This window comes from Stegostoma tigrinum, chromosome 6 (assembly GCF_030684315.1).
Source record: "Stegostoma tigrinum isolate sSteTig4 chromosome 6, sSteTig4.hap1, whole genome shotgun sequence".
In the NCBI taxonomy this organism is placed as follows: Eukaryota; Metazoa; Chordata; class Chondrichthyes; order Orectolobiformes; family Stegostomatidae; genus Stegostoma; species Stegostoma tigrinum.
The window spans coordinates 16080826-16095495 of record NC_081359.1 but is presented as its reverse complement, the minus strand read 5'-3'; the positions used below and the strand labels follow the sequence as shown (position 1 = coordinate 16095495).

The following is a 14670-nucleotide window of genomic DNA, read 5'->3' as shown; positions in this document are numbered from 1 at the left end:
CAAGACTGTGGTACTGTTGGTTGGACAATATTAAACAAGCGCTGAGAGTGCATCAGTATTGATTGAGTGCTGCGCTGTTAAGAGGGTCAGAACTGAGGAAGCATTGCATCATTGGAGGATTATTATGAGGAACAGCTGCATTGTCAGAGGGGTGGTTGAGTAGTTCTGTACTATTGGAGGTGGAACACCAAGCAAATGGTGCACTTTCAGAGGAACTGCAGTGATGAAACATTGTACTCCTGTCGGGTCAGTACTGAGAGGCTGCTGCACTGTTAGAGGTTATGCTAGGGGAATGCTGCACACTAAGATAGTATACACTAAAAGAGTGATGCACAGTCAGAGGTGGACTCAGGATATGTTGCACCTTCAGATGATCAGCTTTGACGTAGTGTTGCGCTATTGGAGGGGCAGTAACAAGAAAACACTGCGTTATCAGAGGAGTGGCATTGATGCATGTGCTGCATAGTCAGAGTGCAGAACTGAAGCACCGCTGTACTGTTAGAGCAGTTCGACTGAAAGTGCCACACTGACAAAATGGTCTGTATTGAGAAAGTGCTGAAGTCTGTTATTCCCTCAAATATTACCTCTCTAATAGCATGGCACTCTCTCTGTGTGGCTTTAGTATTACAAAGAACCTAAAACAGGTCATTCTGTCAAAGTGGTCACTGGTCCACATGAACCTCCTCTCATCCTTCTAGTTCCTTCTCCCTCACTTGCCATCCTGCTTTCCATAAAATACATCTTTATTATTCATCTCCACCACTTTCTGTGGTAGTGTATTCCATGTCCTCACCACGTTCTGGGTAAAGAAGTTCCCAAGGGTTTATTAATAAGAATCTAATAGTTGTGGCCAAAAAAATATTTTGAATGCTGGTAACCCAAACTAACCGAAAATGCTAGAAATAGTCAGCAGGCAAAGCATCATCAGTGTAGAAAGAAACAGAGTCAGTATTTTAAATTAGTTACTGGATAATATACATGTGGTCCTTCAGCTTGGATTCCACCATTAGTGGAAACATTATCTCTATGCTTATCCTCATAAAGCCCTTCCATAATGGAATTTTATCATTGCAGCCCCTAGCTTTTGTTTTCCTGAAGGAAACAACACGATTGCTCAGCCTTTCCTGAATGTTCTAAGCACACCATTTTGGCATACCCTTGTAAATCCATGTTGAATGTTTTTCAGTGCCTCCATTGCCTTACTTTAATGTAGAGGCAAGAACTATTCACAGTGCCTCTAGTTGTGTTACTTACCATAAAGTGCCAGACTGAACTCACTGCTCAAATCCCAGTGTGTGACTCAAACTGACAAGCTCATGACAGATTGAACCAACCTTCATTCACTTTCTAACCACATATTGATTTTCTCTCCTGAAGGAATGAATTAACATAGTATTAAATGATTATCCATTGCCCTGTTAGTGTAACCAATTGAGAAGAGACAATTGGCGGTTTCTCCTAATGCCTAGTATTCCTACTGATTTCTAATTCGACTCCGCCGCCACCCGCGTATATGCATTATACATTTTAACGGAGGAACATTTATCCCCTCAACCCCATGCCAGCATTCAGTGAGATCATGGCTGATTTGTGGCCTTAGTTCATATCGAGTATCTTTGTCTCACATCTTTTAATACCATTGGTTAACAAAGTCTGTAATTTCAACACTAACGACTGATCTATAACATCATGCCAATTGTGGAAGAGAATTTTGAAGATCATCCATGCTTCCATGTAGGAGTGTTTAAATCCTGAAAGGCCTGGCTGTAATGTTTGGACTGTATGCCGCAGTTCAATATCCACAACCAGTGAAAAATACTCCCTCCCTATCTGTCCTATCTGCTCCCTCCAATATCTTGAAAACTTAGATCAAGTCACCCCTCAGCCTCCTAAATCTGAAGGCATGCCACCCTGGTTTGTGCAATTTCTCCTTGTAATTTATGACTTGGAGCACACATATTATTGGGCAAGTTTCTGGCCCACCGTCCAAAGTCAATGCATCTTTCTCAAGACAGGGCGACTAGAACAGCTCACAGTAACCCAACAGCAGTTAACAAGGTACAAATCCTTTTGTGTGTGATTTCTCTTTTAATAATGTAGTGCTCTGAGCTGGGGAAGCATTACATCACTGCACTTTTGAAAACAGGATGCATAAATTTCAACATGATACTCTGCCTGAGACTGCACCAATAATTTTTTACAATCTTAACACTGCTGCATTTCAGCAACAATTTTATCTTTTTGCTGATGATATCATCTACAAACTTCAGGTAGTGGTTGAAATTTCCAATCGTAGATTGCCTCATAAATGACCACTAAAACCAATTGTCCTGATGAAGGGTAATACCCGAAAAGTTGACTGCTCCTTTCCTCCAGATGCTGCCTGGCTTCCTGGGTTCTTCCAGTCTCCTGTTTGTCTGTCTGAAAACTGACTTCATTGTTGTTTGTGGGAGCCTGCTCCTCAAAATGAACAAATGCATTACACAGGGGCTCCAAATCAAAATAACTTCATTGGCTTTATCGTACTCTTGAATGTCCTGAGGTTGTCAAAGACACTGTGGAAATTTTTTTGTAATGTGCTCATGGGATATGGGCATTGCTGTCTGACCAGCATTTATTACCCATCCTTGGTTGACCTTGAGAAGGTGGTGGTGAGCTGCCTTCTTGAACTGCTGCAATCCACCTGCTGTGGACTGATCCACAATGCTTTTAGGGAGGGAATTCCAGGATTTTGACACAGCGATAGTGAAGGAATGGCAACATATTTCCAAGTCAGGATGGTGAGTGACTTGGAGGGGAACTTGCAGGTAGTGGTATTCCCATGTATCTATTACCCTTGTTCCTCCAGATGGAAGTGGCTGTGGTTTTGCTGCAGTGCATCTTGTAGATAATACACACTGTTCTACTGAGCATTGGTGGCGGGGGGAATGGATGCCAATGGTGGTGCCAATCAAGAAGGCTCCTTTGCCATGGATGGTGTCAAGCTTTGAGTGTTGTTGGAGCTGCGCCCAACCAGGCAAGTGGGTTGTATTTTCCTGACTTGTGCCTTGAAGATGGTTGAAGGCTTTGGGGAGACAGGTTTTGAGCTACTCGATGCATCATTCCTAACTTTGACATGGTCTTGAACCCACAGTGTTTATGTTAGTGAGTCTAGTTGAGTGTCATTAAGCCCCAGGATGTTGATATAGGGAATTTCATTGTTGGTAACACTACTAAATGTCAAGGGGTACTGGTTAGATTATTTCTAATTGAAGTTGGCCATCTGTGTGGCGCAAATGTGAATTGCTACTTGTCATTCCAAGTCTGGAACTTGTCCAGAACATGGACTGCTTCAGGATCCGAGTAGTCACGAATTGTGTTGAACGTCACACAATCATCAACAAACATCCCCACTTCTGACCATATGATGGAGGGAAGGGCATTGATGAAGCAGCTGAAGATAGTTGGGCGCAGGACATGACCCTGAGGAACACAACATTTTCTTTCTGACTGAGAGGATGTTGCAGTGCAGAAGAAGGTATTGCCTGAGGTTTCACAGAAGAATGAAAAAAAGTAAATAAATCTCAATTACGTGCAAATTTCCTCAATTCTTTACACTGAAAATTGGCACAACTACGTACTTGCAAAAGCAAATTCCAGAATATTCTGAAAAATAATGTGCTGAAAGCTGATTAAAATATGTTGTCATGTGAGGAAGAAATAATGTGTAATTTTTAAAATCTCTCCAAGGCTGGTTTCTAATTCTATATTTGTTTAAAGTCACATTGCGTGATTCGTTGCAACAATTTGTGCCTCAATCCTATAGACAGAAACCAAAAAAAGAGCTGGCTTGTTTAAACATCGACCCTATCGGTAATTATACCTCTTGGCAAACCTGTATGAAATTCCATCGAAAGCGGTGAGAAAACAAATTAAATCAGTGGAGATTGAGAGTTTCTAACAAAAATAAGAAATGAAAATTTGCTTCATTCTAAAATATTACATCCAATCATGCATCATGCAAAAGCAGCACTTTTGCATAAATTTATTTCTAGAACATTGTCAGAATGAGAAAATATTTGATATTTTAATGGTTAATCTGAAGATTTACATAGGGATTAATGATGCCACATTAAGTCATACATCAGCAACAGAAGGATCTCGAGAAGAGCAAATACCATTTAAAAGATAATTTGTAGCTCTGAGCATCACTTGCAAACCCCCTAAGTGCCCTTGAGAAGGTGGTGGTGAGCTGTCTTCTTGAACCCTGCTGTTCAGGAGGGAAATCAAGGATTGTGACCCACTGACAGTACATGTTTCCTACCCTTGTCCTTCTAAGTGGTGGAGGTCAGTGCTGAATTAAATAATGCAGCTTTCCTGGTATTTCTGCAATTTCTAGTTTCCTGCATTTACTGTTACAGAACACCTTTTAATGCCCTCCAGTCATAGCTGCAATTATTTTTTAAATGGTTGAATTCTTCGGATCACATTGAAATAGTACGAAATATATTTCAGATTAATGATGATACTGCAGAGAACAAAATTGGATAGCTTTTTTTTTACAAAAAGCTAATAAGTTCTGGCAAACTACAATGGGCTGACCATTGCATTTAGAACAGTTGCGGCACAGAAGGAAGCTATTTGACACATTGTTGGTGTCAGCTCTCTAAGCGCAGCTAGACAGCAGCTCTCACCTGTCTTTTCCCCATAGTCCTGCATTTTTTTTTCTCTTCACAGAATTATCCAATTCCTTTTTAATTTGAATCTTCCACCATTCTGGAATCTGGAAAGGCAGTATATCCAGATCCTTACTACTCTCTGAGGAATTGGCATTGCCTCATGTTGTCATTGATTTTTTTTATGCTCACAACCTTAAATTGGTGTCATCTCGTTCCTAACCCTTATACCAATGGGAATGATTTGACCCTATCTATGTTGTCTAGTATTTTTTTAAATTTTATAGAATGCCTACAGTGTGGAAACAGCCCTTTGGCCCAACAAGTCCACACAAACCCTTGCAGCATCCCACCCAGACCCATATAACCCACCTAATGTACACATCCCTGAACACCATGGGCAATTTAGCATGGCCAATTCACGTCACCTGCACATCTTTGGACTGTAGGAGGAAACTGGAGCACCCGGAGGAAGCCCACACAGACATGGGGAGGATGTGCAAACTCCACACAGACAGTTGAACCTAGGTCCCTGGTGTTGTGAGGCAACAGTGCTAACCCCTGTGCTAACCACTGAGCCACTGTTTGAAATCATGCCCTTGTGATTTCAAACATCTCTATTAAAGCTTCTCTCAATTTCCTCTCCTCAAAGGAGAATAGTCCCAGGTTCTTCATTCTATCAATGTAACTTCAGTTCCACAATTTTTCTAAATCCTTTGTGCACTCTCTCTTATACTTTCACATTCTTCTTAAAATGTACAACCCAGAATTGTATTCTAGCTGAGGCTGAATCATTGTGTGATAAAGGTTCACCATTGATTACAAAAGTAAGGAAGCTATGTCCCTATTTATAGATTCCCAGAATGCCATATGCTGTATTGTATACTTTCCCAATCTGCCTAACAGCTTCAACAATTAAGCACTTATCCCTCCAGATATCTGTACTCCTACACACTGCAGTGCTTTCTTTTACTATAAATTGTCTCTGCTCATTCCTCCCGGCACGATGCATCACTTCACACATTCTTGTATTAAATTTAATCTGCCACATGTCCACTCATTCCACAGCATGTCTATATGTATTTAAGGTTTATCACTACTGTTCTCATGGTTTACAGTGTATCTAAGATCTAGTCATTGACACATTTCGAATTGCGTCTTGGACATCTAGATCCAGGTCATTAATATAAATCAAACAACATCAGTGGTTCTTGTACTGACCACTGGGGAACCTCACTGTTTCATTGCCTTCCATCCAAAAATCAACTGGTCATTGCTATTTTCTATTTCCTGCCACTCAGCCAACCTCATGGCCGAGCCACTACTGTCAATTTTATTTGATGTGGTTTAACTTTGTTGACACATCTGCATATCCTACTTTGTCAGATGACTTTTGGAAGCCCATAGATCAACCATATTACCCCCAACAACTCATCCTATCACATCATCAAATAAATGCAAACAAGTTGGATAAACAGCATTAACCCTTAGCAAATTTGTGCTGGTTTTGCTTATATAATCCATTTCCAAGCAACTGTTAATTTTGTTCCAGGTTATTATTTCTAAATGTTTTACCACCACTGAGGTCAACTGATGGGAGTGTAGTTGTTGAATTTATCTTTACAGCACATTTTGAACAAGGAAGTGGTATTTGCAACTTTCTCACTCTGCCAATTCTGAAGAGAAAGATTATGAATGGTACTTCAATAATATCTATCCATACTTCCCTCAGTATCTTTAGAGGCATCTCATCTGATCCTGGTGTCTTATCAATGCCTATTACATGCCAGCCTAATGCCATCCCTCTAATAATTAGCATATTAAAACATCTCCTCTTTCATAATGACTTTAATCAGTAATTGTTCATCATAAAATCTTCCAACTGGCATACCTCTGAGAAATGCCAAAATGCTGATCAAACAACTCAACTGTCTGAATAATAATGATGTTAAAACACAATGATATATGTAATCTGCAATTTATTTAGAGAATCAGCACTCCACACTTTCGTGTTATAACTGCAACGTAATTTTTTTTGCAACACAGGGAATGGTATCTGTGATTGTGGAATCTGTGACTGCTTTGATGAATGGACTGGGAATGCCTGTGAAATCTGGATGGGGCTGGAAAGCTTCTGAAGATTGTACAGTATTGAGGAGGACATTTGAATACGATTTGTCTTCTGCTGCACGACTTATGGTATTATCCAAACCAGCCTTAGAAATATGCAAGAAATTACTTGGTAACATATCCATTTTAGGTTTGCTACTTGGCATGCACCATCAGAGACTAATAGCTTCATTGCCAACACATCAATATAAGTGGCAAATGACCTTTAGTGACAAATGTACTGGATTTATTAGCATGAGTGCTTGACGCCATGGTTCTATTATGCCTTTTAATGAGACCAGCTTCAATAACTAATAATCTACAGATATGCCAGCAAACTGTTTTCTTGTATGCCAAGCAATTGCTTAGAAATTGAGGTCATAACTATAATTTTGGCTGTTGGAGGCAAAAATGCCACTCATTACAAAGAGAATCTGTTGGCAGTAAATCTGCATACAGCCAAGAACTTTTGACTCATCTGCAAACGATTGTTGCAATAAATATGGACTGGTTTTAGAAACTGCCTGTTTTGACAATCATTCAATAGTGATTTAGACAACTTTCACACTGTGTAGCCTATCCTTAATCAAGCTTTTAAGAAGATGTACTTAAACTTTGAATAAAGTAAATGTGGCACTCCTGTGTGATTCTTCTATATGTACAGATTCAATACATTATTTCGTGTACCAGGTAAAATGGTTAATTTCTCCATTGGATGAATTCCTGAAAAAACTCTTCAAATTAAGATGGTCACTAATAAATTCAATAGGGAACTCAAGAGATTGTGGTGAATATGGAACATGCTAGGGAAGGTTGAAAGAATGGTATTTAACATTGAAGGGAAATCTGGATAAACACAAGACAGAAAGGAGCATTGAGATAAAAATGAGGTGAAATGGAGCAGGAGACTTTAGGAATAGCATAAACGCCAGCATGGATCAGTTGAACCGAATCTCATATTACTATGGTATACTTGTACTAATGAACACAAAGGTACAAGTGATGCTGCTTGGCAGGAGTAGGATTCCTGTTTCAAATGTGTTGTGCACCTTGGAATAAATAGTGTTGTCCTGGGAAAATGCATTTATTTCCCATAAAATTGCCAACTCTGTTTGGACCCCTCAACATTTCATCCCATGAAGGCCTGCCTTCAACTTGCCACAACCCCACCTATGCTGCAAAATCCCACTATGTCCAACCTCTGTGCCCATCTTTTGATAGAAATCAGAGAGTGAAGTGAGTTCTCATTACTAATTGGTTGATCCTTCTTCATCCTGCAAACAGCATTCATTCCCCCAATCTTCCATATTTTAGTCACAAAAGTAAGGATAACCCTTCAAATATAAATCATGGGAAACAGGAGCAGGCTTAGATCATTTGGCCCTTTGAACTAGCTCAACCATTCAACAAGATCCTGGTGATTCGGATGGATTATGCAACTCCAGTTTCTTGTCTAATTCCCTGAGCTTCTGTCCCACCGAACACACTCCCAGCCCATACCAAAACCCTTGATTCTCTTGTAATTCAAAAATCCAAATAACTCAGCCTTTAGCATATTCAATTACCCAGGCATCAGATTTCTAAATGTTAATGAACATCTCAGAAAATGAAATTTCACTTCATTTATGTCTTAAATGGACGAGAGACCTTTTGTACTGAAACAATGTCCCTAGATTCACCCATTAAAGGAAGTATCCTCCCAGTATCTTCTCTGTCAATACGCTTCCCCACAGAACCTTATGTTTTAACATGATCATTTCTCATTCTTCTAAACTCCTTTTAAAAGAAAATGAAACAAACACACAAGTTACTCTGAGTTCTGGTGAAGGCTCACAGACCTGAAACATTAATGTCATTCCTCTTTCCACAGATGCTGCCAAACATGCTGAGTAGTTTCAAAACTTTGGGCAATTATTTCATAATTTATTTCATTGCTCCTACGATTTTTCTCCAGGGTTTTGTTTACTCTAGGGTCCCTGGTAGTTAGGGCCGTCCTGGAGGGTTAACATCCCTCGAACAGTTGGCAGGATTGTGGAGGACTCATCCTTACAGCTTTACATTTAGTTCTAGGGCTCTCCATGACTTAAACTGTCCAGTGCCTGGCATTTAACGGTGCAGCTCTCTTGCAGAGCTACTTCTTTGCTGGACCTCCTCTTAGTCTCATTTCCCCTGGCAACACATTCTCTCTCCTCACAATAATTTTTTTAAAAATTCCGTCGTGGGTCAAAAACTCAGAGGAATATCTTCCTGTGCCTGTAGCTGTTTTCAAAAATATGATTCAGTCCCCTCTGTCCCTTGCTGCGGACATGAGTTCGAACGTGTATCTGGCCAATGTAGTTGTTCACATATTGGCTGGTCAATCATTTTCTGAGAAAAACTGCAGAAGCAGGTTTTCATTTGCCATTTCCTCTATTCATTATTTGTAACTTTCTCTGACAAACCAGCTTGCCCAGCATCAAAGCTCTACTCAATCAAAAACCAGTTCTGCTGAGCTGGACATCCAAGTTCACTTGACCACCAGCCTCCTGAAGTATCTGCTCCCATTAGAACTCAGTTGTGGCAGAAGGGTCTCTGGAGACCACTGGACACACTTTAGGGATGTCCTCAAATCCATGAAGTGGTCAAACACTCTACTGACTCAGGAAACACCATTGTGTATGAACAAAACAGCGAAGGCTCATTCAGGAAGGAACTGAACATGTTGGGAGACTTCACTGGAAAAGTGCTGAGGAGTCAGACACATCACACAAAAGCCTGAACAACTCATCAACCCTGGGGAAGAATCTACAGGTCGGTTGTGGGACATATCTACTTGGAACTCATCAAGCCAGTGTTGAAACCAATAATCCTTGATCTCAAGGGTCTGCCTAAGGGACACAGTGTCTATTATTATCTATTTGTAAACTGTGTTATCCAGCCCCTTGTTTTGAACTGGACTAGATGTTCAGTCATTGAGTATGTCACAACAAAGTTAATGGATATTTGGATAATACAGTAATTAGAGGGTATGGTGATAGAGCACAAAGTGGAGTTGAGATAGATATCAGCCATGATCTTACTGAATATTGTAGCAGGTTCAAGGGGCTGAATGGCAAACTCCTCCTCGCGTTTCTTATGTTCTTAGACAGAATATCTCTTTCATCTTAAAGCATTATTAAAAATGATTTGTTCAGGGGATGGTGGCAGAACTGGTGAAAATATATTTATTGCTATTTCCTAACTAATTTGGGCAGGTGGTTACCTTTTAGTGCACTGGTGACTGTTTATAATGGAATGGTTTGTTCAGTTCATACAGAGTCAAAAATGTTGTATTGACTCTTATACATCACATGAATCTAACAATCTTCAGATTAATGCTTGACACAGTCAAACACCAAACACCAATCTCCCAGGCTAGATGGGTTTTTATTTGCGAATGTACCATGTTCCTACTTGATTCCAACAGTCATATCACACAGAAGCACCTAACATCAACCACAATTCAACAGTGATTTCTTGAAACCACTTGGGAATGTGTGAACAGACCTTCAGTGCCAAAACACCCTGATCTATTCTATAATTTAAAAATTGACACAATACAAATCACAGGTCCAATGCTGGGGTCGAATTTAGAAAGGTCTATAATCACAATTACTTCATTCAATGTTGACATGATGAGCATACCGAAAAAGAAAGGATGAAAATATTTTTAGAAAATGAAAAGACTGGGCAATGGACCTTGTTGTCCCATTCCCTTCTTGGATAGCACCAGAGATTGCACCTCACATTTCAACAGGGCAAAGTGTATGGGCTATGGTTGCACTGTGTCTTCATACAAATATTTTATTCAATATGCTGTATTTGTGTACAACAAATGATAATAAACATTTAAACTGTACAATGCAGACAAACTTTTTTGCATATATGTATGTAATTTTAGTAAAACATACCAACAGTTCTTGATACATACAACCTACTACATGCAGTTCTGGTTCATCAACGCCATCCTCTTCCCATGCAACAAATGAGACAACAGACAAAATAGGAACCAAAGCACAAAGAATTAATATCCCTCTGTGCTGTACTTCTCTTTCAAAACAAAAACATGAAAAGAAGTAATTTGTCAAGGACAACCATTCATTTGGAAAAAAACACGCTCACTGACAACTTAAGAACAAAAGAGGAAAAAAGAGGGATTAACAAATATATATTCATTGTCATTAACAAAAATAAATTCAGCCCGAGTTTAATTTATTAATTGTTTTGCGAAGGGAAGTGATGATAGTTCACTGTCAAAAACTTCAAGTTGTATGTGATCTTCTTCATGTGGTCTCTGGTAATGTCTGCCCCTATAAAGCCAGAATCAAAATTACACTGACAAGTAGTTTCATTTTTAATCACAGCATTTAATTAGCTCAGTACAGAGACTCCGCGCTGGCTGACTGATGTGCTTAAATCTTCTTTTCTGTTCCTTTTTATTTTAGAAAAAAACACAAATTGGTCATTGGACAAACAATGAGTTATAAATTGCTAAAAGTTATCAGATGTAACACATTAGCAGCATAGCAGCAGCCGAGCAACATTTCCTACTCAGTAAGAATCTGCAGAAATATTTTGTAAAATAAACCCGAAATATTAGAAAGAAAAAAATACTTATTGAATAGATTTCAAGCTTGTTAAGAACTGCGAAACCTGCAGCTTGACAAACAATTCTTTGTAATGCAGAAACACTTTGACCATCTATATTACAAGTAAATCTTATGAGAAAGTGAGAATATGTTTGCACAATCTGGTTGAAAATAAAATGATTGAAACATACTGAATAGTACCAGACTATAGAATGGCTTTCAATTAGTACAACGCTCATCTTTGAGAATTCACATTTATAAAGTCCTGCTCATCAGTTCCCTAAATTAGTTTTCCTTCACTAATATAATGACATGATTCACAGTGCAGCGAAGTCATTATTTTTTGATTTTAAGTTAAACTCAATATTCACATTTCTCTCCTGTTTTCAGTTAAAATACATTTTTCATGATTTGCATTCTCCATTACATTGAGTCTTGTCATATGTAATAAGCGGCCATGAATCTCACGACTCTAATCTTTATTTTGAGGCAGTGGTGTTCGTAAACATGTTGAAAAGTAATTTTCATTCAACAAATGACAGTTTTAGCTAGGTCTGGGGGACTCGAACTTGACTTCATTCTGGTGATACTGTCATTATGAATTATATTTTGAAAGATTTCTCTTAGCTTGGTAAGGATTGACTTTCCTGAATTAATTATGACTTTTGTTTGCCATTTTACTGAGTTTATTTACTTAGACACTATCTCAAGTCCCATGTTTGGAAATTATGTCATCTTAAGCTTCTGTTTAATATACATCAGAATAAAGCACTTCTCACTCGGTAGAATTAAAGTAGAAACTATGTTGAAGAAACTTACGATTAAAATTACTGGCAGGGTGGAATTAAAATATCAATGTATTTGTGTTTGATGATTAATATTTCAGCATGTTGGAAGATTGCTTAGCTAGATTACTGTAGCAAGCAGTTAACAGAGTAATGTGGGACGTTCTAGTTAGAACAATTTGAGTATTTGTCAGCCAACTATTTTTTCTCTTTTCAGGTTAGCTTGCTTTGGTGGAATAAGATAAAAATGTGAAACAAATCATATTTGTAAATAAAATGGGGCATGGTCGACACTGATTTGTGATTAGAAAAGAATACTATTTGAAACACTTAAAATAACTCAATAACTTTGACAAATTAATTAATTAAAGTTTAACATGACTCGCGATAATCACCTCCTATTCCACTAGGAATCCTGGTTTTGGTATGCATTTAAAAACAAGGCAAATCACCTGCAGCCCAGCAGTTTCCAGTGACTAATGGCCAGCTGCATGCTGGGCTAGAGGTATGCTGGCACATTGACCACAATGAGCCAAACTACATGCTGAGCTTAAAGAGGAGAACAAAAAGAAAACTCTTGCAAGTATCCCTCTCAACCATTAAAATCCCTTTTTGTTTAGATTCTCCATAGCAATAACAAAAGCACCTCCTTTAATTCTCACCTCTTGTTACTGGGGTGAGGTCACACACTGGCAGATAGTCTTGCCTAGGCTCCCAATAGACTCGATGAAATGGCTCACAGTCCTGTGATATCATTTCAGCATTTTGTTTAGTTCAAGCAGGGAGCAGACTTTCCCCAATGAGCCATCGAATGCACAATCCCAGGGTGACAAATGAGGAACAACAAATTTCCAAGGATGCTGGTGGGGAGAGGGAGGGATGGAAGGGTTAGCTTTTGTGCACGGGTGAGCCCCACACGCAATCTGGGAGCAGTGGAGCCTGTTCATTAGACAAGGCATTGGACGTGACCAGTGTATGCAGCACAATGTCACAAAAAAGGGAGCTGTGGAGGAGCTTGGTGCTAATCAGAGCACCTTCTAGATTGTGATTGACTCAATTCCCCCTGCATTGCCAACAATCTAAAGAACAATTTGTCAGTCTCTTTTCATTTACACATCTAGCCATGTTTGAGACATTGATCCCATTGCTCATTGATATACGTCATTGTAATAGTTTTTTTTTCCAACACTTCTCATATCCCTGATAATTGTTGGTGTTTCCAGTTCAACACTGGCATCAACCCAGTGTTGGCATTTTAATTTTCCCATTGTCTACTTTTTCCCAACAGCAAAAAACACACAACAGTCCCTGCGAAAGAAAAGGAGGTTAGGACAGTGCATAGAGCAGCCATGTTAAAAAACGAGAGAGGGGCTTAGTCCTGAATGAGCAGAGATATACAGCGATGATCTGGGATCCCCACTGCCATCTGCTGTGTTACAAATTGACAGGTCTGAAACACTTAACCTTCTCCGGGACTCGACAAAAAGAGACACTCTCTCAGGTGTGTGTTTAGCAGGCAATGTACCAAATGCAGTTGTGAAATATGTCATTCTCATGGAGTGTCACAGTTAAGAGGAAATAGATAAAAGGCATTCATTCCATTATCTTGGTAGGACATCCATGGTTAGAGTTTAGCTGGTTCTCCAAATGTCTTCTTGTTGTGGAAAGAGCTACGTATTGAGATTTATCCACTTGCAATGAGATAGACCAAAGACTGCAATGAACAAGGGGTTCACTTGCTTTACCTGATCCACAGACATTAGAAGGAGAGAGTCTGCCAGGGATAAATCACACAACAGTGTAATGGTTTAGGAATTCACGTCCTCACCAAGATCTGGCTGGCTATGTTGACTTGTTCTTTTTCACTTGCTTCCCTCCATTCATTATTGCAGAAGTACTTGTGCTTTTGCTGGGGGTGGCTGCATTTTTCGGTAAGGTTTCACCAATATCGTGCAATGATGGCTCTCGGTACATGGCAACTGCAAGGGATCGGAGACAATGCAGACATGAAACAGCCATCTGTGCTCTGCATTTGCAATGTTCACAACACAGTCTATGCTGTCATAACCTTTCACTAATCAAATGGATCCTGTCTCAAAAGGATTGGTTTAACTGTATGGCTTTGCTCAGAGGTTCAGCGCTTGGAAAGTCAGGTTTTGGTTTTGGTTTCAGAACTAATAATATATTTTGATGAAGATGGGGTTTACCAACACTTTTGCTTCCACAAAATCCATCCTTAATAGGCAGATCTTGTTGCTTTGCACAACTGAAGACAGGGAACACGGCTCCCTTATCAGAAAGCACAAGAATGAGGTTTTCCTTTCAAATTGACAAAGTTTCCAATGAAATTCTCTTTGCAGTGATGTCATGTTCCAGATTTTAACCATCACTTATGGGGTGGGATGAAGGGAGTGGGAGGGTGGTGGGAGGTGATGGAGTAAAAGTATGTGGGATCAAGGGGCTAGTAGAGAGAATGGGTTGGGGTGAGAAGAGGAATGAGGAAGTTTTGGGAAG

General features: G+C 39.4%; 2 protein-coding genes across 7 annotated transcripts in view; one reads left to right on the top strand and one right to left on the bottom strand.

Annotated features, from left to right (window-relative positions):
• The window catches only part of itgbl1 (integrin, beta-like 1), a 182720-nt gene extending 175800 nt beyond the window's left edge, over positions 1–6920 (top strand). For both annotated transcript variants that reach the window (XM_059646457.1, XM_048532714.2), the window contains one exon: positions 6702–6920. In XM_059646457.1, the coding sequence (XP_059502440.1) occupies positions 6702–6793 (92 nt within the window). In that variant the 3' untranslated portion in view covers positions 6794–6920. The remainder of the gene's footprint in view (positions 1–6701) is intronic.
• Positions 1–14670, bottom strand: part of fgf14 (fibroblast growth factor 14) — a 510221-nt gene that overhangs the window by 22140 nt on the left and 473411 nt on the right. For 3 of the 5 annotated variants that reach the window (XM_048532718.2, XM_048532721.2, XM_048532720.2), the window contains exon 5: positions 10539–14135. In XM_048532718.2, coding sequence (XP_048388675.1) covers positions 13999–14135 — 137 coding nt within the window. In that variant the 3' untranslated portion in view covers positions 10539–13998. Of the gene's footprint in view, positions 1–10522; positions 14136–14670 lie in introns of those variants that run through there. The other 2 variants (XM_059646458.1, XM_048532719.1) reach the window with 2 other exon arrangements.